Raw genomic sequence first — 26,823 nt, 5'->3', positions numbered from 1 at the left:
ATAATTATAACTAATAAGAGCTACTCAATATTCCACCATCGGCCTTCTCACACTACTCGTTCACTCTAATAAATACATTTACTGTCAATGTACAGAAAAGTAAACACAAAACGAGATATACCAAGTTCTATATTTAATAAAACATCTCTGTTTCCTCCAAAAATAAGAGATAGAAAAGCGGGCTTCTATTCCCAAAACAATTCTCATATCGGGTGACATTACTTTCCGCTCTCTATATACATCCAAGGAATGGCAACCTTTCTTACATGTCGGACACATACAGCAAAAGTGTGTCAACCTAGTGCGGCATATTCTTAGTCGGGTATGATCCCTCTTCTTCCATTCTGAACCTACAATGCCAATCTATCGCCCATGCTCTTGATGAGCGAATTTCATATTTTTAATTCGTAAATATATATTATTACTTCTTAACCTTAATAAAGTTTCTAAGTGCGGTAGACTTTTCGAAAGTACTACGAAAAAAGTGTTTTCTTTCAAAATGACCTTACCATGATTTTTAACATCAAATTATTTTACCCCAGAAATTGTCGGAATACGATTTCTTCTTTTCAAATATGACTTTAACCCCATAATATTTATGACAGTTATTGGTTGAGATAAAAAAGTCAGCGTCACGAGCGGGATTCGAACCCACAACCATCGGCTAAATACGCCGCTACTCTACCACTTGAACTATCGACTTTATCTCAACCAATACCTTTCATAAATATTAATTAATTGAAAAATGTTAATTCTTACCACGATCTAATTAATTGTTACCACGACCTGTAATGGATTTAATCCCATAATATTGCCATAACACAATATTTGTATTTAAAATCGGATTTTATTATAAAAACAATTCACATCTGTTTGACCTAAAACTGACTAAATTTTCCTATGTATACACAACTTTTGTTTATGTTGTTGAAGATGAAAACGTACATTATTGCCGTAATAAAATGGCGCAAAATATAATTTTACATCGATACGAAGAAAATAGTGTGAAGGGAATTTTTAACAAAAATAAATTCTATTGGTCTTAAATCTTATATGATTGACAGAAGAGAGATATTTAAATAAACATATGATTTTCTTATGGTAAATTTTTAGGTTAAAGGAACGCTGTCTAAATTTATTTAGATGGACGTGACGGGCAAAAAAATCCCTCTTCAGCAGCCCTCACAAAATACAATCATATTAAGCTAAAGTAACAGAGGAATTGCTAAGTAAATAAAATAACATTAATTATTAAAACACACCAATCAGCTATTTCAAGATGGTGGACAACGCTAAGTGGAATGAAATGATAGTATGAAAAATGAATCTATATATTTTGGCTAAAATATTAATCTTACATCTGAAGAAAATGTTTTCTGTTCAGCTGATAAAAATTGGTAAAAGTGCTGATGGAATGATGGTCTAATAGTCACATAATTTATACATTTACTGCAGGAATTAAATTATTGAACTATAATTTGTATGTACATATACAAACAGTATTCATTTTAATATGCCAAAAAGGAATATGAAATATGGTCTTACACAAGCAAAGAGGCTGTCAGTGTGCTGATTTTTACAAGCATAATAAGAAGTACGCCAACCTTTGTTTCATGTACAATAAAGTCAAGTAAACTCCAAAGTTTAATGAGAAAAACTTTCAACCTGCAGTTGTGTTAACAATGCCAGATCTGTTGGTCATCTTCTGGGAATGTATTAATTACGGAAAAACGCGTCTTTGTCGTGAGACAAAGCCAGTCGTGTTTGTTTTAGAGCGGTCAATGCCGGGGACCGGGTGGTGGCTCATCCATATAAAAACCCTGCGATGCCCACGTGCCTTTGTCAGTTGTATGGCACTCTCACCACTGGAATACAATGATCGCCAAAATCTTTGTGAGTACCGACAATGCAAAATATAAACAACTTTGTCATATCAGACAGTATTTTTTTCTGCATATACTGTTGAGATATTTTTATTACTTTACCTTGTTCGACATGATTTTTGATTTTTCCTATATTTCACTTTTTTACCAATCATAAATTACTTGTTTTTAACAGTCAAAAACTTAAAAAATAAAAGCTGTTAGTACTAAATGCCCAACTATAGATACTGTTTTTTAATGAAAATAATTGTTCCTAGAGAGAAATACAAGATTTAGTTTTAAGCAATTTGGAAAGCATTTTTCTAGTTTTGGATCTGATAAATAAAATAATCCAAAAATGCATTTAGGAACAAGATCTCTTATAGAATTCTTTAAATTGTAATAAACTTTACAGTCGACAAATTTTGCTCATTTTTGACAATTCTGTTTATCATGTAAAATTTGGCAACAGATCATGGCCTCAAACGTTTAAGAATGTAAGATTTTGTAAAGTATTAAAGTTAAAACTCTTTTAGTAATCTGTAAAAATACTCTTCTCAAACACCCTGTCTATGTGTAATTACAATTTGAAAAACTTAATTTAAAAATTGGTTGTTCTTGCTGACAACTATCTGTATACAAATGATATAAAAAAGTATAAGGGCTCAAAGTAAGAGCTTATTTTTCAAACTACGTCATTTAAATATTTTGCTCTTTATATATATCTATAAAGAGCAAAATATTTAAAAGAGATAGTTTGAAAAATAAGCTCCTACTTTGAGCCCTTATACTTTTTTATACTATAGATTATAACTCTTTATACTCTAAATATTAATACATAAATACAAAATACTAAATGTTAATACACGCACGCAAGCACGCACGCACGCAAGCACACACACACACCCACCCACACACACACACACACACACACACACANATGTATATATATATATATATATATATATATATTGATTATATATGTAATCAAATGGTACAAATTGAAGAAAATATTGAAGTACTTGGAAATATCAGATTTGTTAAGTTTTAGTTAACAGATATTTTGTCACAAATGTTACAGTACAAGAGAACATGGTTATAACTAAATTTCAATATTTTAATTTGTTTTGGCTTAAATTAAAACGCGCTCACTGATCGACTGAACTGAAATTGTACAAATTGTCATCTTTAGAATAACATTTTTTTTATAATTCAAGGACGTCATTAAATATTACATAATTATTTCTTTCTGTTTTGTTTAAGGTTTCATTATGTCTTTGTGCCTTGGTCTTCGCTTCGCCAGAGCCTGAGAAAGACCTCAAAACCGAGAATACTTTCGGTTTCGGATATTCTTTAGGGTTCGGCAAACACTTCTATGCCAGTTACTATCCTTCCTACTACGGTTACGGTGGATATCCGTACGGAAGCTACGGATTCGGTAAGCCGACAAATATTGTTAATTTTTTGTGATATTGACAATTATTTAATTTCAGGATATTACGGCTACCCTTACTACAATTACTACCCTTATTCTTACTATGGCTTCTATTGATCACTATTTGCAAGGGAGATAAATTGTAAATTGATGTATAAATAATAAATTTTTAATACTTAGTGGTGTGATTTTTTTCATTCCCACAGTTGAAACTGTTAAAATTTTGTATAACTAATTTGAACATTCAACTAACAATGACAACCTGAATATTACTTAATATTACTCTTATGCTATCAACAAAAAATGACAAATTAACCAACGGATACCAGTATGTAATACTTAATAATTAAAATTATATTTATACTCATTTTGTAGAGGTAATTAAGGTAATTAACTTTAGATAGTAAAGTATTCGTCAACAACTATTATTTTAGAATCATATATATTATATATATGTAATGAACAACAAGGAAAAATGAGATAGATAGATAGATATATAGATAGAGAGAGAGAGAGAGAGCGAGAGAGTGAGAGAGAGAGAGAGAGAGAGAGAGCGAGCGAGAGAGTGAGAGAGAGAGAGAGAGAGAGAGAAAGAGAGAATAAGTGAGAAAAAAGAACTAAAAATAGGAAGAAAGACAGGAAAGACAGTGAGAGAGTAAAGGTGAGAGCGAAAGAGAGAGAGTTTAAAAAAATTGTTTTTAATGCTCGTATTTTTTTTAATACTTTATGTATACTGGTATACTGCAAGATTTTCATTTATGCAGAAATTTAGAACAGACACAATTTCGTGATGATGGATAGAAAATCTTCGTTATAATACAATAATATACGTTGCCTATTGTATTGTAGCGGATAGAGAGAGAAAGAAAGAGAGAGAGAGAGAGATAGAGAGAATAAGTGAGAAAAAAGTACTAAAAATAGGAAGAACGACAGTGAGAGAGAAAAGGTGAGAGCGCAAGAGAGAGAGTTTAGAAAAATTGCTTTTAATGCTCGTATTTTTTTAATACTTTATGTATACTGGTATAATGCAAGACTTTCAATTATGCAGAAATTAAGAACAGACACAATTTCGTGGTGATGGATAGAAAATCTTCGTTATAATACTATAATTACGTTGCATATTGTATTGTAGCGAATAGAGAGAGAAAGAAAGAGAGAGAGAGAGAGAGAGAGAGAGAGAGTGAGTGAGAGAGAGTGAGAGAGAGAGAGAGGGAAAGAGAGGGAGAGAAGACTAGAAATAAACATAAATCTTGTTACTATGTGAAAATAATTACATCAAGTAATAATATAATTATAGCAAGTTTAATAATTTTGTGTAAATTTTGCAAGAGATTTTTTTTATTAAAAGATTTTGAACAACGGATTATTCATAATATAGGGATACATTAATATCAAACGTGTAATTTACTGTAGTGCAAGCATAATTAAAAATGTACGAAATAATTTTTTCCAATGCTTATTCAGTTTAAACATATGGTCATCTAGCATTTCTAATTTGTATCGGCCCACGTGTAAAGATTCCTTGTTAAAGCTAGGCTTCGATGATACTTATATTTTGAAAACTTATAAGTAGGTGTGTAATGTATCAAATTTTAAACAAGTAAAAAAAAAAAATTGTATAGTCTACATAGACTAACGAGAGTAACAGCAAATATCATGTACTCCAGTTAGGTGATTATGTGTGCTCACCTAAAAATGCATATGCTTTCAATAACCTTCTAAGTAGTAAACAATGTTTATGGTAATAAACTAAAAATATTATCTGAAATTTTATTTGAAAAGCTGAATGAATGTCGGTTTTTATTTCACATGGCCTAATTTATTCGGATTTATCAGTTTCTCCAGGTCTCGTAAATCCCGGACAAGAATCGCTGGAATGCTTTCTGATTTCTTCACGAACACTTCTCCGTTGATGACGCCAACGCCTTGGTAATTCATCTGCTTCGCCAATTTCCTCGCTTCGAGGAAGATGAGCTGTTTGTTGAGGGAAAGGCTCTCTCTGATGTATATGAGAGAATCCTCCTTTCTTCCGATATCCTTGGTGCTAAGGCCCCGCTTTTGCCTGTAACATTTCAAGAAACCTTCTTTGTCGAATCTCCGTACGAAAGTCAACGCGATGTTGTGAATGCCGTTTTTGTTCTGCCGGTTGATCCTGTAGCAAGTGTCGACCATCTCGTCCCTCAGCGGGTAGTCGATTGCCGAACCGATCTGCTTAGCGACGGTGAGCAAGTTTTCATTTTTTTTGTCCGGAACTCCACAAATCTCAACCGTGTTTCTTTTGGTGTTCTGTTCTGCTATGTCGAGCCGGTACCCCAAAGTTTCGACTTCCTTGGCCAGCCTTTCGTTTCTCAATAATAAAGAGTGAAGCGCTCCAGACGCGGTAGGAGGAGCGTCTACTTTGCTCACGGCTGAATCTCCTTCAATAATAGACTTGTAGACGTTTCTTTTCTGTTCCAGGTCTTTGCTGAAATGGTCGGTATGGCTGTCGCCCATTCCCTTCTCCTGTACCCTACTCCTTTTCCTGAAACCTTCCTTAAACAGTTCTTTCTGCTTCGTGCAGGCTCTGCATCGCCATGGGGCTCTTCTTTCTCTGTGCAGCTTCACCTCTTCGGCAGTCAACCTCGTACAGCCCGGGTGAGCAACGCGCTTGCAGTCGCAGCATGTGATGTACGGTTCTGTTTTGGCCATTCTTCTGTTACACTTCAAACACTCCATTCTTTTCAACCTACTATCTGCAAGATAATTTACGAAATAATTTCTCAGGGAATACGACCTCTAGTGAATTTTTGATGGTTTTTTTAAATATTATGCCAAACACATGATTGCCACTAAGTCTATTAACACAATAAAAAATTATGTTTTATTTAAATTTGAGTACATGGTCATGTGCTTACTGTATTGTAAGTTTATAGAACCCATATGCAAAAACATAATAAACAATTATCTACAATAAAATAGACGTTTTAATAGTAGTTATCTGCCTGGTGGTACATATATTTAAAAACATAAAATAACGATGTTTTTCATTGACAGTTTAGATTTCCAAGAAATTTTTTGCTCAGCCATAAATCTATTATATTATGTTATAAACATTTTGCATAACAAGTCACGTGTTTTACCTCTATATATAATTAAATTTACTAGTTTCGTGGTCCGCTTGACCAATTAATATCTTACAATTAATTAAGGTTTTCAGTTGAGATAAAAAAGTCAATGGCATGAGCGGGATTCGAACCCACGATCTTCGGCTTGATTCGCCGCTGCTCTACCACTTGAGCTATCGTGACCTCGATCCACTCGGATACCAACCTCCCATCTCAACCCACCTTTTGAATTTTCCCTCCTTTTTGCCATTTTTCAAATTTCGTGTAATCAATTTGATTCTCGGCGACAAATGAAATGGCCATGGAGAGCTTTAGTGAAGTGTACTTCATTTTAACCTTATAAAATTCACTAGTTTCGTGGTCCGCTTGATCAATTAATATCTTAGAATTAATTAAGATTTTCAGTTGAGATAAAAAACTCAATGGCACGAGCGGGGTTCGAACCCACGATCTTTGGCTTGATACCGCTGCTCTACCACTTGAGCTATCCTGATCTCGATCCACTCGGACACCAACCTCTCATCTCAACCCCACCTTTTGAATTTTCCTTCCTTTTTGCCATTTTTCAAATGTCGTGTAATCAATTTGATTCTCGGCGACAAATGAAATGGCCACGGAGAGCTTTATTGATGTGTACTTCATTTTAAACTTATTAAATTCACTAGTTTCGTGGTCCGCTTGACCAATTTATACATTACAATTAATTAAGGTTTTCAGTTGAGATAAAGAAGTCAATAAACATAAAACATCAATATCTCACTGGCACTCTCAACACGACACCCAATAATGACTCAGAAAAAAAAACCACTTTCAGTAAGTACAAATAACTTTAATGCTCTTTTCGTTGTTGCAATAGAATTTACAGTAGGATTAATATTTTATGAGAAGCGTAGACTGAAGTAATATAAAAAGTAAATATCTTGAGTACAATTGAGAATCAGACTATGGAAACTGCTTTTTAGTACTATTTAACATGTCGAACAGGGATTCCCAAACTTTTTAGCCAACAGGCCCCTTTTACAGAATCACTCTCATTTAAGTATTTGAAATTATGTACTTATAGTTTGTAGTAAAATAAAATTTTATAAATTAGCCAGTCCATTCCTATTAAGTGATGAATGAGGAGATCATTATGAAAACAAACATTAGATTGATATGCTTAACTTTATTTACAAAATCCGAAACATAAAAATCAAATTGGACAGAACGGAATCAATAGGTAGTTACACCTCGAGCCAAACTCAAAAGTAATAATTTGAACGTTAATTATTAATAAACTACTGACAAGAGTGAGGTTGTTTTAACCTGCAGAATTTGGATATGTTGGGTTCAATTTTTGATAAATAGAAGACGGATATCGGAGTCAGCATCTAGACAAAATCGATATTTAGTTTTGGTGCCTGTATAGATAGAAAAATCCGGATTCGCATAGTAATTTGTGGTAAATGGAAGAAAACGTCTTCTTTTTTCAACGAGCGGTTGAAATTTTTTGTTTTCTAGATGGAACCAAAAATTAGGGTATGAAACTCGAAATTAGATTTCAAGGTGGAATTTGAAATAATGTCTATCAATAATGGTATTTACTTGAGGATAGATTGATTGACTTTGAAAACGGTTCAACCGCCCATGCATGGTTTTGCAGCGTTATGTCTCGATCTGTTGGAAAGTTAGAGGACATCTCCAAACTACTAAGCTGTTCACATATTTCAACAATCGACGAGCCGTTCGCAAGATCCAGTTGATTTTCTTATAAAAAAATCGTCTAACACATGAAAACACTCCACCTCTTCCTTCCCAACAGATTCAACCCAAAACTGGATTTCCCTTTTGAAGGCCCGAACTTTGTTATCAGCATCGAATGTTTTGATACTCTTCCGTTGCAAAAAGAGACTCATCTGATTCATGTTCTTTTTTTTCTCTTTTTTTTAAACCATCCACCTCCCCGCCGTACCTAAGGGAGACCCCATACCGGCGGACCACGGCCACTAAACTAATTCAAATGGGAGATTTATTGAGCTTCACGGCTTCCTTCGACCTTGCCCTGAAAGGGAAGACCCAAGGAAGGAGGGAAATATTTTTCTTATTATTAATTTACCTAATCTAATAGGTCTCCCCTTTGCTGGTTAATCCTGTTGAATACACTTTCTAATAAAGATATATATACACTATTTTAATAAATAACTAACAATTATGGGTACAAGGAGTAACCAGCCCGGAATTAAAAGTTCAGGGAAACGCTAAGATCTAACAAGTAACTTAGTTATCATACGAAAAAAAAGAAAAAAGAAAGAAAGAAAAAACTAGTTAGGTACTTTATAGACTATAGCTCGGCTAACTCCTCTTTTCTTTAACCAGTTCGTTGAGGGTCGGTGGCCAAGTATGCCGGAAGAGGAGCTTTAGAGGTTCCCTCGCACTCTCAAGGAAAGGGCAGTTGAATACTCTATGTTGGACACTGTCATCAACTCCGCAGTCGGGACACAGTGGACTGTTGGCTCTACGGAATCGGTGCAGGTAAGCGTTGAAATTTCCGTGACCTGTCATTATTTGTGTGATCTAGAAATCGGGTTGAAACTACTTTGCTCTTGCTCGGTCCTCAATACTGGGTAGAAACTCCTGGGTTAACCTTCCCTTCTGTCCCATCTTTCTTGCTACGAGTTGTCTATCCAAACTGTAAGGATCTCCCGGATCTGCTTTCTAGGTGCAGTTCGTAGCCATTCCCTATCTGACGCATCCAAATTTACCATTTTTAGTGACCGGGAGTTTTGTGGCCCTGCAAAGGGCCAGCGTTGTGTAAAGTCGGCGTGCCGATGAATCGAGGCCGTGACCGTGTGCGTGGCGCCGTTGGTTGGTGGTCTGTGACCATGAGTCTACCGTTGGCTGAGGTCCAGAGGCCGTGAGTCGGCTGACTCCACAGAGGCCGAAGGTTTTGGGATGCAGCGATTAGCCGAGAGCAGCGTTTGGCGTTTATAGCCAAGTCGGCTGTTAGAAGGCGAAATCAGGCTGATGCAGCGAGTACTTGCAGGCGTCGACGGTGTTCCTTTGGTGAGATCTCGTCAGGTTGACGAGTCTCTTGTCGTTGTTGCCGATTTTGATTACATTAGTGATGGTTGAGATCTCGTCGGGCTGACAAGTCTGGTCCAGAGAGGCAGAGCCCTTGCTTATATAGGAAAGAGCTCTACTCCTATTGGCTGCAGAGTGAAGGGCGAGAACATTCCATAAGTCGTAGTGGCATCTAGCGGTAACTTTTGGTAGCTACAAGTGGCCACTACACCATTGTTGGCTCCTTTCCATCTTTTAGTTGCCGGATTGCAATTCTACTGTGGAGGACAGCGGTGCAGCGGAAGCAAGGACTTGGAGGGCGTGGGTAGGGGCTGTCCTATAAACTTTAGTCGTTCTCAGGAGCGCTATTCTTTGACTCTGCTCGAGGATGCTTCTTCTCCTGCTTTGAAATTTTGTTCCCCAAGCTGCTCCTCCGTACGTGGCAATGGGCAGATATACCCTTTTGTAAGTGATGGAGAGCGCCCTTGGACTCACACCCCATTTTGATTTCGCGATCGAGCTTAGTTTCGAGATCTCGTCATTTCTCTGATCTTGATGGCATGGTTTGTAGGACTTAGCCTTTCTCCCGAAACTATGCCTAGGTACTTTACCTTTTTGCTTAGCTTGATTCTTTTCCCTTCGATCTTATTCACGGGGCTTGTACTTAATTTGCCTTTTAGCATTAGCGATTGGCATTTGTCAGGAGCAATTTTTAATTTGGCCTCTTCGCACCATGTTTTGATCGCCGTCATCATTGCTTTTGATTTTTCTTCTAGCTCTTTCTTCGTATCGGCCTCTATGATGGTGGCAAGGTCACGAAAGCGACGAATTGAGCTCCCATTTCCTCCAGCTTTTCCAGGAGGCCGTTGAAGACAACGTTCCAAAAAAGTGGGCCTAGGACTGATCCTTGAGGGCACCCTTTTGTGACATTTTCTGTCGTAACTGTTTGCTTCGTTGCTATCTCAGCCCTTCTTTCGGTAAAATATCTCATGATCAATTTGAAAATGTTTTGAGGGATGCCCTTTCTTTTGAGCTCGTTTAACAAATTTGTCCATTCAATGGAGTCGAAGGCGCTTTGGATGTCGAAATCTCATTCATGTTCATGAAAATATCTGAATAAATACGACTGTTGCCAATTTTCATCATTGAAAACGTTGGCCAATTTGACATTGCCGGGCACTCTCAACACGACACGCAAGAATGGCACACTTACGCAGAAAACAAACACTTTGAGCCCTGAAGATGATCTCAATAAAGATCGAAACGTTCGCACGATAAAGAAAATGTTTTACTGAAACCTACATCACACCAGACCGCATCTCACGATTTCTGAATAATCATTGAAATTTACATAAATAGGTAGTGAACTGGCGGGAGAAATTAGAGCTTGAATGACATTTTCGAAAAACAGTGCTTTTTATATTCGATATTGTAAAACTCCAGGGTGTTCCAGAAGCAGTTTTCGGTATGAAGGACCAATATCAACCATGACAAGGAAACTGATCGACCGACTAGTATAGTCCCGTCCGGCTCACTTACCTCACCTATTTTGCTTAGTGTGCAAAACTAACTTCGAGAAACAGAAAATCAAAGATTTTTATTTTTATTTATATATTCTATAACAAATAAAAATAAAAACCTTTGATTTTCAGTACTCATTGTTATTAGTTATTTTAATTTTATTTATTCATTTGACGTTTATTTATGTAATGATTAATTTTCTCGAAGCTCGCCGCGTACCCCTTGTTAGGGTAGGCGGACAACAGTTTGGTAAGCCCTGATGTAGAATAACCTCATGAAGAAGTAACGTCTGGTATACATTAAAAACACTATAATCAAATGAATTAGTCAGAAATCGTAAGATGCGGTCTGGTGGCACTCTCAACACGACACGCAAGAATGGCACAATTACACAGAAGACAAACACTTTGAGCCCTGAAGATGATCTCAATAAAGATCGAAACGTTGGCACGATAAAGTAAATGTTTTTCTGAAACCTACATCACACCAGACCGCATCTCACGATTTCTGAATAATTATCGATTAACGGTCACTAATCACCACACACTATCATCAAAAATTAACTTGGTGGAAAAGTTCAAAATAAAGAAGATAATATTTATCCAATAAAAACATACGACACTATAAATTCATATTGAACAACAATAAATGTTCTACCATGTAGTTTTTAAATTTCAAGCCGAATATTTTTTGTGTGTGGTTGTTTCTTAAATTTTTAATAAAATAACAAACAGGGGGCGTCGGTGGCCGCAACAGTTTAGGCGTTGACACGGCGCTCATCACTGTAAGGTAAAAGTCCATTCGAACCCGACATACTTACAAATAAATGTTTTTTTTTGTTTTTTTCAGAAACACTAGCACTCTGAGGGTTTATATGACCTCTGCTGTTGCGAACCTTCGTAAAAAAAATATATTCTAAAATGGTAGACTTTTTATAGTTCATATAAATTTTCGATAGACGGAACAAATCAAAACTAACCGATCAATATTGAGACGTTTCTCCACGCAAATTCTTTTTCTTCGCTGTTAGGTTAAGCTTTACTTACCTTGTTTTTTCACATTTCCTCATTTGTAACTCGCTCGTAGAAGATCGGCGTTTCAGTCAGTTTTGAAGGTGTTTTGATCAGGAAGTGATGTAAAGCCAAGTTTCTAAGAGATCCGGATGACCTGCAGTGCGGAATGGAAATTGTCATATTTGGATTTCATGACATGGGAAATTGAAGTCATGGTTGTGGTTCGGAAACACAGAAGGAGCATTGGCTACATTGGTTTTGAGCTGAAAGAATCCAAGAAAAGTTCCTTGCTAAATTAAAAAAACAACAACGTGATTTTGGAGAAATATAAGGTGTTTCAGTAATTCATATCACATATCTATCATTTGCAATACGTTTAATTATAAAAAATAGTATCAAAAAGTATAACAAAATTTAACGCCATTTTCAATGTTCAGTTTTGTGCCTTTAGTGATGGTGGTCAGGGAGTAAGGGGTGCAATGGGAATTTCGGGTATGTGAGTAAGTACTCTAGAAAAAGAAAAAAATTGTGTTAATTTAGTCCTTTTTATGGAATAGAAAAAGATGGCTTACTGATGATATCTGGCTTGTAAAACTTCTTGTAGAAAGTCTTGTGTCCGTGAACGGGATGTTTTCCTAAATCAATGGTGTATTCAACAGAACCATCCGCCCATAGATCCGATGACTGATCTTGAAAGTTGGTCGGCGCGGCCATCACAATAGCCAAAACACACAATAAACAAACCTGGCGAGAAAGAAACAATTAATTAGTTTTGTGTTAAAGAAGATAAACAGCAAATGCACACTCACAGCGATTTTTACGTTCATTGTTTCTCTCAGAGATCGTAGCGAACTGTGGATGTCGATTGTCTACAAGGGGCCGGTTATATACGAAAAAGCTCGCATCAATGAGGTGGGGCTTTAGCGGATTTCCATCTTCCGAAATTTCAAAATTTACATAACATTAATCTATACAACTGATATTGGTGTTAGGAAGTGGGTGTTGCCCAAATGCCACCTTCAAGATTAAGACATTGCCGGCTTGAAACCGAACTAGCATAACTTTCACACACGGGAGAGCATTAATGTAATATTAAATTTTAATTAAATTAAGAAGTAGAACTTTTTGTTTAGTATTAGTATAATAGTAATATGCGTGCGTGTATATTATGTATTATTTGAGGGCCTACTGTCAAATGGTCATCGCCGGCCCTCTGTTTTTAAACAGAAAATTTTTTTCTCGCATTTTTCTCTCATATTTTGCCTTCTTTTTCTTAATTTTCTAACCTCCAGAACGCTCCAAAAAAACACGCGCGTCCGATACTGGATATTCCGATAACACCTACGCTGATATCCTTTCACGCTTATAAATTACTTTCACTCTCCAGACAACAAACTCTCACCCCATAGTACTCAATATCCCTATTCACGCTAATAATTAATATTCACACCAACATATAGATACCTACATTTCAAAACTATTACAGCACTGAGTTAAAACAGGATGCCGCAATGTCAGACATAGGTCAGCAGAAAACTGCGTACCTCATCCTGCAGGCTGCTAGGTTTCTGCAATGTAAAATATATGCTCAACGCTTTATCTTTCGGTACATTGTAGTCCAACGTGGTATCTTTCCCGCCAGCAAGTGCACGTAGTATGACCTATGTGAACCTAGTAACTATGGCTCTTTCCCGTCTCGACCCGGCCTCCGTAAACTAGGGGCCAATGCCGGTCTTTCTCTGCCGTAATTTGGCAGATGTCTGTGCCCAGGAATTTTTCCAATTTTCTTTTGCATTATTCTTCATTAATTTTACCACATCTGCTGGGCGGACAGGGTCCGTGCGGTGATACTGCCTTATTAGCCGCTTTTCCTTCATTCTCGCTATCTCTTGGCTATATGGTTTTGATCTACCATCGGTACTGATCTCTTTTAATTTTTCCTATCTTTTATTTACTAGTAGACGTACGGAGGTTTTTCTCCTGAGAGTGAGAACAAACAGATCAAATCCTTGAATATTATAAAGATTTTTCGATGTATAACGCTCCGAGCGAAGGATTTCACTTCGTAATTTTATAAACTGTAGTAAATTTTAAAGCTTAAAGGTTTTAAGTTGTTAACCAATATTAATCAAAACTTCTTTCTAAAGGCATTTGTAATTTTTTGAATTAACTTGAAACAGAATAATAGAAATATTACCAACTTCGAGTAAAGAACACTAGTTACTGTCATTAAAAGTTTTAATTAATTTTTAAATATTTCTGTTGACATGCTTCTAATGGCAATGAAATAAAACGGTACTTTCTTCCTGTATCATCAGGTTTTAAAAAGAGAGTTACTTCTCTCTTTAATAAGGTTTAGAAAAATAAAACTCATGAAATACAACCGTTGATTATTCATATATTTTTAATGTCTATTAAAAGTTTTCGAATTATTTTAGAATTTATTAGAAATTTTTAAGAATAACTTTTTCACTAAAAGTTCTTAACCAAAATTAACTTCAAAATTAACATATTTTGAAAAATCGTAAGTTATTTGTATCGTTGCAAATGAAAATTTAGCTATGTTTGTAAACAACATTCGGTCAACCGTGCTAATTGGGTTCGCGGCCAAACAAGGTTTGGGTAAATTCTGCCAGCTAAGAATAAGCCATATGATAAGTGTCTACCTTTTATACCATATCCTTTTAACCATATTTCGCGTCGATAAAATATTTTCAAATGTTGGTANATCTCAGTTTTCTGAATAATCAAGTATTAACATATTACACGAGATTAAGTGGCCAAGGTTAGTTTAGTTTAATCAGGACATCTATCGGTCCTGAATATTTTTGCGGCATAACAAATTGCCAAAAACCTAGATCAATCGAACAATGAGTTCAAAATAAGTCCTCAGTTCAATGGGAAAGTGTCACAGAACAAAGGCATGCAAAATCTGGACTGCTGATTGAACAATGCAGACTCTGGAGGCATATGTGTAGACTCGGTAGTTGAAAAATGCCATTGCCAAGAAAAATATGAATAACGGGATAAGTTCTCTTTTGGTGCGAAGTCCTACGCAGGCAGAGAGTTCTATTCCTTGATGTGTAGAAGACAAGACCTGAAGGATACAAGAGCCCTTAAGCTATGGGATATGGTAAAGAGCATAAAATTTAACAAAGAGTTTTAGGCAATAATGGAGATTTCATAAGAGACTAGTATTAGACGCAGTGCTCAATTAGTGAACCTCACAAACAAGAATTACAAGCGATAAAAAGCAGACCGCATTAATTACAACATATACATAAAACGAAACACACCAACAAATCATTTTAAAATAAGCCTTCATTAACACCGACCAAACCAATCTGCTTAAGAAACAAAAGCGACACAAAAATAAAAACACTAAAGATAAAAATACAATAAGAAAACATCCTAGACAAAATACACAAAGCACGTGTATAGACAATTATTTGTACAAATGACTACAAATGGATCAGACTGACTTGCAGAAAAATAAAATAACAGAAGCAAAGAAGAATAAGATCATTTTCGAGAAGTACAACAATCAAGCGCCACACACAAAACATCGAGGCAATTTTGAAGCTGAAACATTTATTTATCTTACGAGGGTTCGCAACAGCAGAGGTCATATCAACCCTTAGGGTGCCGATGTTTCTGAAAAAAAGCTCAATTTTAAGTATGTCAAGTTGAAAAGCAGGGCCGTTGGATTCGAACCCGGAACCTTTACCTTACAATGATGAGCGCCGTGTCAACGTCTAAACCGTTGCGGCCACCGTCCCCCAAGCATTACTTACGATATACAAACAAGGCAAAAAATTAATTTTCCCTACGGGTTTTTTGCGTTTTTCTTGGAAAAAAAACCCTGAGTCCTACGAGCCTAATTCCTTTTCCAATCGACTCAGCAGGTCGATTTACATCGAAAAAGATAACAAATTTTTTTCGATTTTTTGGTGTTTTTTTTTCGTTTTTCTTGAAAAAACAAAAACAAAAAAAAAAGTAGTTTTCTCGAAACCCCCCCCAAAAAAATTATTGTTTTTTCGATGTAAATCGACCTGTTGAGTCGATCGGAAAGGAATTAGGCTCGTAGGACACATTGTTTTCAAGAGACACGCAAAAAAATACCGCATAAAATTAAGAAAATGGCTTGACGTAAAGAATATCATAACAGTAAGTATCAACTGGAAATAAACAACGCTTATTTATACTGATGGTACCACAAAAATTACAACGACAAACCAATTTTACCAAAAATGAAACAATAAAAATAGACAACGCCAAAACGCATTTTACAGACAAAACCAGCAAAAATGGATAGATCTGGTTAGATGGTTACAACAATAAATTTTGATGTAAACATGTTAATTATACCCTATATCTTTTATGAAACAAACAAAACCTAGCCTTTCCTTTTAATCTTGGTTTTGATATATGGTTGATTTAAAAAATATCCTTTCCATTTGTTAGATTCAATCTTTACAGTACTATGCAGACAGCCTTGAGAAGCGAGGAAATGGATAAAGAAAAGCGAGCTGAAATAGATAGAGATATACTACGGTCCACTAATTAGCTTAATAGATCGAAAAATCAGGTTAAAAATAATACCAATAATCATAAATAAATTCCAGACCGCATCTCACGATTCTGAATAATTAATTAGTTAAAAATAATAATTAAATATAAAATAAGGCATTGCGAATTTTATTTATTCGTTCATATTGATTTAGATTAAAATTAAACGTGAATGTAAGTAATGTTGAGTCAAGTTAAATTATTCCTTATTTGTTAATGAGTCCAAATATTGTTTTTATTTTTTTATGGTAATAATTGCATTCTTAGTTCAGTTATAGTCGTATAATTTTTGTTTTGATCATGAATTTTGGTTTTCAGATAGTGACACAGATACGACCAGTGGGAATGGCAAAATCCTGAAACGCGTCTGATAGGCAAAAGCAGCTCAAAACGATCGGTACAACTAAATTAATGTCTTAAAGATTTACCATGCCAATTGATTCAATTAAATAAAATAGTTTAATTGTAATAACAATTATACTTGCATATGCTTTTAAAATAAGCTTCAACGTGACCAACTCTACACAAAATTACACCTGAAAATTTTTTGGACTGCCTTTTAGGCAAACAAAAAATTATATTATTTGTTTACTACATTTTTTCTTCATTCAAATATCAACTATTGTTTACAACTTTTCCCATTCTAGAAGTCAGCTTTAATTTTTATCTGAAACTATAAACTTTAACTTCATCCTCAAACGGACCATTCTGAGTTCTGTCTTAATCATGGAAAAGTTCTTTTATTGTCCGTGAACCTGACTCATAGGTTTTTACTCCGAGGCATTGGCTGCTCACCAGACCGCACCCTTTGCTTCCTGATTGCAAAAAGCCTGCGAGAATTTTTAATTGCAACGCGTCCTTGACAATGAGCCGCGCCCTTCTTTCAGTACTGCTAACGCAATTAAATAAATCAAGGAAACTATTAAATTTAAATTTGAGCAATAATTTTGCGATATAAAAACTCTATGCAAACTACAAGCCAAAACCCCTCTTGCGGGAAGGAAGTGAAAAAAATACTAGACTCATTTTAAATGAGAGGTAATTGGCCTCGTAAAAATGAAACAAATATTCTATAATGGAATAAAGGAGAATGATAACAAAAAAAAATGAAGAATAAAAATATTCATAAGGTAATGCTGTTTTCGACGCTCCATGGGAAAAACAATCCTTCACAAGCTTAAATTGACTCAGGTACGTTTTTTAATTTTGCAATTAAAATTAATTCTTTGGTAAACAATAAAAGAATTTTTCCAATTATTTATCCAATTGTTATTGTGTAACTAAATTAGTGCCGTCTAGCAAACGATTCTTCATTATTCATTAAATAAAAAAATGTACTAAGTACCTTCCTATATTAAAAACAACATAATTTTGTTGCATTTGTTAAATTTGAAAAACAAAGCAACAAACTTCATGTTATTATATATTAAAAATTAACTTGAATCAAATGCTGTGTTTTCTTCGAACACCTGTTTAGCTGTTTTAGCACTTTTACTGTGTTGAATATCACAACATGTTTTCATAGTATACAGTATTATTTTTTAGGCTTTTTAGTAAACATTGAACAAAAATGATATCCTTTTGCTGGAAAATGATATTATCCGAAGTTTATTTTATGAAGTGAAAAATATTGAAAACGTTTTTGTTTTGACACGAATGTTCTGCACATAATTACAGGTTTTCATCAAATTACGTGAGAAATATGTTTAGAAGCAATGATCAAAATTCATGGGAGATCAGAAACGCTAGCTTTTCGACGATTTTCTCTCGAGCCCTAACAAGCCTAAAATTTACTCCATCTCACTTGTCCTCAAAACGTAGGCCAATTGCTGCATGATGTACAAACATACGATACTAATGAGCATTACAACTGAAAATCCAGAAATTCTATATCTATAGTAACTTATTATTTTTTTTTTTTTTTGCACTTTGCTTTTAATATACAAAAGTGCATAATGCAATTTCAGTGATAACGATATTCGATGTGATAGATTGATTTGGCATGCTAAATACTAATGGCGAAACGATTCTAGCCCAAGCTCATATGTTATTGTAGTTCCGTTAAGGACGACCAAACAATATCAAACTATCTAAGTCATAACCAAAGCTCCAACCATCGATTTGAACCACATACAGGTAACCACCCTGACATAGAAAAAAAAGAGACTAGATATAGGAGTAGTGACTACAAGACTCTAAGCAGCATCGTGGTACAGTTGAACAAAAAAATGGTAGAAACTCATTTGAGTTCTTCCCGACAAAAAAGAGCTAATTTCTTGGTAGATATAAACCCAATCTTCGCTTCTCCCATTTCCCAAGATTTCGCTTGTCACTCTGGAATATGAAGAAGCTTTAGTGGTAATCTGGATATGGCCCATGTCCCATTTCACTGTTCGTGTTATAAAAACACAAATAAATATTCGTAAGTTGGCAACCAGAAAAACAAAGGCTTGTATTAGACGAGGAAATAAAACATTCCATAAGATTGCGATTGATATCGTATTGTAATAAAAAAGAAGTGCAACACGTATTTAGCCAAGTACATAATAATTATAGAAGTACTAGAGAATTTGGGTCATTTTCTCCCATTTGTCTTCCTATTGTTAAGTATTTGGTAGTAACATTTGATTTTATTTGAATATTATTTGTTTATTAGTTGAAAAGAAAAATACGCAGATGTTAACAAGAAAAATGAAGAACAAGAAATTTGTCTTTTACTTTGAAGCTTTTTTTATCAAGTCTCTTTCCTTCTAATATCTCAGCAATCAACTGAGAAATAGGAGGGAAATTTAGTCATAACCACTAATTGTGCCCCTTGAAATAAATGTGTAGTATGGCTGGTAGGTCGGTATATGTGTCCCTCACTCTTCAGATTTCCTTTTTTAATTTCTCACTAAAATTTAAACATCGTAAAAAGATACTACGATTCTAGATACTTAAATTATATTTAATAAGGTTTTATTCATTTTAATGACTTTATTTTCTATGTTTCTTATTTTAATTATTAGCTAATTCCAAACTGAAAAATTGTAATGTTTGATTTTTCGATATAATAACTATAAAAATAGATATTGAAATACAGCTTGTATGTTTATTTGTAATTTAACTTTGTTTTGAGATATTTCATAATGCTAATAGACAATAGAAATAATAATAAATTAAGATGACCAACTGGTTGTTGTGTTGCCCGAAAGCTGAGATGATGGTCGCACATTTGTTAATTTCGTTAATGTCGTAACATCGTTGTACTAAGTACGCATATTTCTTTTAAGCTTTTGTTTTTTGACTACAATTCACCAATTATGGAGGAATTTCAAGGCAGGCATGAAAAGTCTGAGCACTCCTTATTCATACCGGTTGAATTACGCGATCTATCATTGTTTGATCGATGAAACGGTACAGGAGGTGATAGTTTCTGGCCGGACCAAGGTCTCAGTTTGGCAAATCATCATTAACATTTATAGACAAACCTGATAAGAAATTTTTCAATTGGTTGAAAATCCAATTTTCCGTTTAGGCGTGAGATATAGGTTAAAATTGCAAATGTTTATACTACAATAATTTAATTCACTACTTATTTCAACAAGAAATCATCAAAAGATAAAGCAAAGGCTTATGTAAATCTGAGATCAATTGTCACTGCATTGTGAGGGAAGAACTTGTCCCTTGTGGAAGCTAATCGATCCGACCCGTCTCGAAGATACAACAAAAACCTTATCTCCGACTAAACCGTGAAAAGGACGACTGTCCGGCATTCATAGTTTAACGTGAAACCGTCCTTGCTTTTGTTTAGAGACGCGCTAATCAACTATATAAGCCAGTATGGGAGTGAAATGGGGCGTCATTTACGAAATAGTGAACGCCCCGGAAACATGCACGCTGTGTTTTGGATGATCGTAAGTCTGCATTTTATGATTGGATGAGTAAAACTGGAGTATCATGTAAAATGTAGCTTTCAAAAATGTCAATCCTGATAAAGCATGTCGAACTCACTTGCTGTATCCTCATCGATAATTTCAATATATGACTTTTCAGAACTACGTTTTCTTTAATATCAATGTTTCTGAAGAATAATAAATCCTTACAAAAACTTGTGACACAAAAATATTTCAAGGTAGCTGTGGCATGTGCGCCGAACTGTAACGATACTTTTATCGGCCAGGGTTACAAAGTAAAAAACACATACACGTCTAAAATGTTAAATTCGTCTATTGTAATTAAGTACATCATAATATACTTCAAGTACAATGCTTGATTAGCGTGTGTTTACCAAAATTCGGTTTGGATGAATTGATGGAAATTTTGGTTCGCGTCGAATCTATAAAGATTACAAAAAGGGTGATTATTAAAAACATGCTGAATTTTCAATCAAATCCAAACATACATTAGTTCTACGCTAAGCTATGCCCAAAATAAAAACATTTTGGAAAATAATCGGAGTATGTGATTAAAACTGGAAATTATTGGTCTAATCAGTCAACGATGTGATGTACAATTTGAGCTTATTCTATACAGCTAATTCTTCTAAATTAAAGTACATCTCTTATGATTTTAATTTAATCTTACAGATAGTAAACGTGGACACAGGAAATTTGCAAAAATGTAAAGACTCCAGGTTGGAGAAGCATCTTTTACTTTATATCCTTAACATCATGCTATGCGACTATACTGTACCCTCGGTTTAAGTACAATTTCTAAATTAATTTAATAATATTACGTCTTTAGATGTTCTTTGTAATATTCAAATATGATAAAGAATAATCTAACATGTGATGAAAAATTGAAATTTTTGATCAATTCTGTCAACTGGAGTTGTGAAATCTTGTGCTTTGGTGAAACTATGAGAGCTTCACATTTGACCTTGTTTTATATGACTAAGCAATGTTTTGTAAATATAGACCACCTCTTTTAATTTTAGTCATTCTGATAGCGTAAAAACAGGAAATTTATAAAAATGAAAAACTCCTACTTCTTGCCTCTCCAATCTTATATCCTTATCGAGTTTAGTGACTGTAGCGCTCGCCGATTTATGTTACATTTTCTAAAGGAAATCTCTGAACATTACTTCGTCATATATGCTAAGTTACGTCTTAAACAGAAATATTTTGAGGATTGGAGCATGTGATGAAAAAATGTGCTTTGATGGAAATATGAAATGCTTCACATTTGAACTTGTTCTATATGGCTAAACAATAGTTTGTAAATAAAGTTCATCTTTTTTTATTTAAAAACCTTCAGACAGTAGCTTAGAAACAGGAAATTTGTGTAAATGTAAAAAATCTTATCTATTCTTCCTTACAACTTTTATCTCAACCAATACTTACATAAAGATAAATTAATTGAAAGATGTTATTTGGTCAATCGGACCACGAAATCTAATGAAATTTCTTATAAATTTAACATCGAGCTTTGGATTATAGTACGTCAGTTTATGTTACATTCTTAAAGGAATTTTCTTCACGTTACGCCGTCCTCTACGCTAAATTAAATTTTTGGAAATTTTGTGTTTTTTGAAAGACAACAATTTTTTGAAAATATGAGTTACTTCACATTTGAGATTTTTCGATAGTTTTTAGCATCGCGCTATGTGACTAATGCGAAATCTGGTTTATGTTTCAATTTTAAAACGGGTACCGCTTTGAAATCTACGAGTGTAACCTTAAGACTCGCATTGGCACCAAAATTCTGAATGAAGTATTGAAAAACTTGGTGAAAATTAAATTCGTATGGATGTTTTACATATTTGAACATGCCGGTTTGTATGAAGAAAAACTACTATAGCAGCCTGGCTATTTATGATTAAATTCTATTAAACGAAATTCAAATTCATCATGAGAAAATTTCATAAGTTTAAAAGTATGTATAAACATATAAAATAAATTAAAGATAAAAATAAATGTGATAATAAAACAAACCACTTTCTATATATTTATTTATTTAGAAAAACAAACGCAGTCAGTAAATAAATATATTATAAGGTGTTGATACATGAAAAGACATTTATCCAGCTGATTTCAGAACCCTTGTCATCACCGTTGGCAATAACAAAATTATTCAACATTTTTGAGCAAAGCCAGTACAATTTCATAAAATTTCCACCAGGCTAAACGTTGGGAAAATATAAATTTCCGTCAATTTTTTTTCTCCTATCGCATAGTAAGCAGTCTTTAATTTGATATAATTGCCAAAAAATGATATATAGGTAATTATGAAATGATTTTATTAATATTTATAAAAACGCAAAAAATCAACGTATCCCGAAAAAGAACTATTTTTAATAATTATTGATGGGTATGGATAAAAAATGGTTCTTTAACGATTATACTCTGTTGGTAAAGAAATAAGCTCAGATCCGTCAGAAGAAGCATGATGAGGGTGATGGTGAGATCTGGTGGGATTGAAAAGAGGCTCTTCAATTCTTCTTCACACAACTTGTTTATACCTAGCGCGATTGATAAACAAAGCATAGAAAATAAATGTTTATTGTTATCTAGTTTCTATTCTCTTTTATTTTAATAATGATAAAAATAGGGATGTTTGGCATGAAAGATCATTCACCTTATTCACCTGACCTAGCACAATCAGTTGTTACCTATTCACTGTCTTACAAATTTCGCTTAATTGGAAGCCTTTTGATACGTTGGATGGCTTGCGAAACTACCTTGAAGAGGTCAACGCACAAAATGATGACAGATTTTTGAAAAGAAGGAAGTAGTTAAACTACCCAGAAAAGTTAAAGCTAGTGCAACAAAACGGGCTGTTCACATTTATTTACGGAAGCACCATGTTTGAACTGTAGAAAATTCTACATACTTAATTACACATAACAGATTGATGTGCTGTTATTATAACATAATAAATAAAATCAATGTCTTTTTCTTTGTATAACCCATTATTTGATAGTTATGTCTAACCTTCTTTATCTATTGTTTTTGGTGGTAATTTGTTATTATTTTTTATTACATTAGTACAATTTTTAGCTTTTTATATATTTTTACATTACTTCAGAAATTTGGTTTAATTAGCTGATACCTATACCACATTGAAAAATATAGTAGAGTGCTTAAATTAAAAACCAGTAGCATTAAATATTCGTAGATTTTTCTTTTAGAGAATAAAAACTATGTTTTTAAAATAATTTTAAAAAATCATTAAGCTGAAGATATAGTACTGACCCCGAACTGTCGATTATTATAATAATAGCTGACTACCGTTAGAAAATTGCCTTTAACTAATTAAATAAATAAAATATCATAGAAACTAAACTAACAAAAAATAACACAAACATATAACTCTGTATTTAATAGTTTTTCTAGCTTCTCGATTATTTTTTGCTTCTTTTTAAAGATCTTGAAGGAATTCTAACCTAGAACAGAAAACCTGTCTCTTTTTTTATTCCATTAATTTACTGCTTAAAATAAAACTATTTTACTATTGTTTGATCAGAAAGCAAATTTGCAAACAACAATTTGGTCAAAGCAAAAAGTAGCAAATGTGCAAATAAAATTTACGAAGATCACGAAATATTTAAAAAGAATTATAAAAATAAGTAAAACATAAAATAAACAATTAATAGGAATTAAAAAAAATTATAAACGATGTTCATACTGACCGACCATATCTTATTGTTTTTTTTCACCCCTTTGAAACGCAGTTGGAAATTTAAAAGCTTGTTTTAGCCTGCCCATCAAAAATAATTGTTTTTCTCATAATTATCAAATATGGTTGAATATTAGCGGATTTCTATTTATTGTTTCTGTTTGTAGGTTTCTTTGTTATTGTTTCAATTGCTATAAGAAATGAGAACACAAATATAGAACGATGGAATATGTTTACAGAGTTGGTTATCTTCCCAATGGATTTATTGATTGCAACTTGACCATTAATAAACAATAATTGTGGGTACTTAATCTGGAATGATTCATAGAATAGTACTTGGGAAATTGGTTGACATAAAGAACTAAAAGATAAATAAGGTGAAACAGCAAGCTGTAGCATAAATAATAAAAATAAATTCCGAAACTCGACTGACAGACCAACAAGCATATCTTGACCGAAATGATCGGTAACGACAAAATTACAGTCATTACCTCGTAGGCCACACGAATCTAATCTCACAATTTGATTTTAAAAAATTTTATACCCAACCATGGCAGAATAAATGTTTCTTTTTCACTTTAATATGATTTTTTCCAGGTTTTTACAGCGATTATCTTGAATGTCGCTGCTGAAAAAGAAAAAATGGAGAAGTCGACAGTGGACAGTGCCCGCGATGTGCAAAACAAGTCAGCACACCCCAGACGCACTAACTTTGAAGGGAAGATCGAAAAAGTCCCTAAGCCCAAGTCGCATCCTGGGCTTTCCTACAGCGACATGAAGCAGGCAGATTCCGTCGGGATCGGCTTCTACGGAGTGCCTGTCGCCTACCAAACCGCATATCCGACTTATTATCCGGCATATTATCCCCGTTATTACAGGAGGCCTTATTTTGGTAAGACATTTTTTCTTTTCAATTTTCATACTTCAGGTGGTCCCGCCTCTCCCTTTTTCTTGGGATCGCCAACATAGCGTGACACTAAAAACCGCAACTGTTCAATGAAAGCGGTCTTAACGAACCGCCCGTGTCGAATCATTTTTTTTTCTATTATTACAACACCTTTGAAATTATAATTTATGAAATTTAAGTTTTTAGAATAATAATTAGTATGCGGAGTCCAATTAACGAGTCCCTGAGAAGTTTTGTTTAGTTTGCAATATGCAAATTCTTGCAAAACAAATATAGATTAAGAAAAGGTAATTTACAAAAAATATATAGTAAAATTTAATAAATTTACTTCTTACCAATTAACTTATTATGGAGTTCCCCAAAATTAGGATCGCCTCTATCAAAAAATTAAAATTTAATAGCCACAATATTTAAACATTTTGCACAATAAATATATTTTTTTAAACAAATTTCAACTTTAAAATAAGGTATATGCTAATAATATAATATGTTATGAAAAGAAATAATAATGAACAATGTGGAAAGTGCCAAAACTCGTCAGACCAACCAAGCAAAAATAGGCAGACCAAAATGATCATTAACAGCCAAATTACAGGTTCATCTCCTCACAGACCACACGGAGAAATCTTTCAATTGAAGTCCTGAAGTGAATTTAGGAAGAGACCTTGTTGGGACTAAAATGTTCGCCAAGCCCTTAATTATAATAATTGTATGGTGAAAATATTAATTTTTATTACAATTAAAACAAAACAAAAAATGTCTGCCAAGTGGGTCGACAGTAAAGCTTCCTTACATTTTGTGCATGCTTATGCACATATGTTAATCCGTTTGGTATAAAATTCGTATGGCATCATCTAGAAACCAACTCGCATAATCCCTGAAAATTGCATAAGAATCCAACAAATGGTTTCGGAAATACATTTATGTACTTGATTTTATTTTTGCCCTTGCCCAGGCGATACCTTTGATCCGATTAGGATGAAATTCATTTGAAATCATGTAGAGAGCAACCTGCATAATTCTCTGGAAATTACATAAATATTGGTCTTGAAGGTTTTGAAGTTTTGCTGGTTACCAGAAATTGTCAACATACGGTCTCGGAATGACGGAACCAAATTTGTTCATAATAGTCTGAAACGCAAAATGCGAGTGGAAATTACCTTTATGATTATATTGAATAAAACATTAACCAAACTAGATATTTTGAACTTTATAAGCTTACAAAAATTTGGGTGCGTACATGCGAATAAATTTCAATAATGAAAGATAAATTGTGGGGTTTCTGAACATCGGAAATTTCCACAGAAATAAAGATCTAACTTTTTTTTATTTTACCGACTTTATGATATCATCTTTTTCGAAATCATCTTTGTATTTTGCATTTGACGACAAATCTCAGGGCTGCCGCCAAAAGTTATTAGCATAAATTACGAGTCGTTCCAATTGGACATGGGGTTTCATTGTACTGTTTTGATCTTAATAGAAACCAACATGAACGTAAATTTTTTTATTCGATTATTTTATCTTATATTTTGAACGTTTTTTCAGGTTACGGTTTCAGACCAGTTAGCGTTGGCTATTGGGCTTACAGTGCTTGGCCGGCGTACAGAAGTGGCTGATGGTTTCTCTTTATTATCGCTCTTAAATATTTGAATAATCGCTAAAATTAACTTATTGTTTTTTTTTAATTTCTGCTTTGTATATAAAACAATAAAGTTTATTATGTAATACTTATTTAATTTTAGTTTACTTTTTGCTTGTAATGATCTGGAAA

At 34.0% G+C, this 26,823-nt stretch overlaps 2 protein-coding genes and 1 long non-coding RNA gene across 4 annotated transcripts in view; 2 read left to right on the top strand and 1 right to left on the bottom strand.

Annotated features, from left to right (window-relative positions):
* Positions 1-1,579: 1,579 nt before the first annotated feature.
* LOC106668971 (prismalin-14) lies at positions 1,580-3,476 on the top strand. 2 transcript variants are annotated; one of them, XR_001340843.1, is made up of 4 exons: positions 1,580-1,594; positions 1,672-1,893; positions 3,126-3,300; positions 3,356-3,476. XR_001340843.1 is itself a non-coding variant. In XM_014398194.2 (3 exons), the coding sequence occupies exons 1-3, from the start codon at positions 1,876-1,878 to the stop codon at positions 3,412-3,414; spliced, it is 252 nt and encodes an 83-aa protein (XP_014253680.1). In that variant the 5' UTR covers positions 1,792-1,875; the 3' UTR covers positions 3,415-3,476. The 2 variants fall into 2 exon arrangements, 1 of the variants encoding a protein (XP_014253680.1); XM_014398194.2 differs by lacking the exon at positions 1,580-1,594 and having other exon boundaries at positions 1,792-1,893.
* An 8,878-nt stretch (positions 3,477-12,354) lies between these two features.
* Positions 12,355-26,823, bottom strand: part of LOC106669027 — a 35,537-nt gene continuing 21,068 nt past the window's right edge. Inside the window, exons 2-4 of the long non-coding RNA XR_001340857.1 lie at positions 12,784-12,909; positions 12,547-12,718; positions 12,355-12,483 (exon numbers count right to left, since the gene is read on the bottom strand). This is a non-coding gene — a long non-coding RNA (uncharacterized LOC106669027). The remainder of the gene's footprint in view (positions 12,484-12,546; positions 12,719-12,783; positions 12,910-26,823) is intronic.
* On the top strand, positions 20,342-26,750 carry LOC106669026. Its single transcript, XM_014398273.2, has 3 exons — positions 20,342-20,439; positions 24,740-25,034; positions 26,598-26,750. The coding sequence occupies exons 1-3, from the start codon at positions 20,377-20,379 to the stop codon at positions 26,666-26,668; spliced, it is 429 nt and encodes a 142-aa protein (XP_014253759.2). The 5' UTR covers positions 20,342-20,376; the 3' UTR covers positions 26,669-26,750.

The sequence above is a fragment of the Cimex lectularius genome, unplaced genomic scaffold (assembly GCF_000648675.2).
Source record: "Cimex lectularius strain Harlan isolate CLEC.00 unplaced genomic scaffold, Clec_2.1 scaffold249, whole genome shotgun sequence".
NCBI classification, from domain to species: Eukaryota; Metazoa; Arthropoda; class Insecta; order Hemiptera; family Cimicidae; genus Cimex; species Cimex lectularius.
This window is presented reverse-complemented; position numbering and strand designations above follow the sequence as displayed.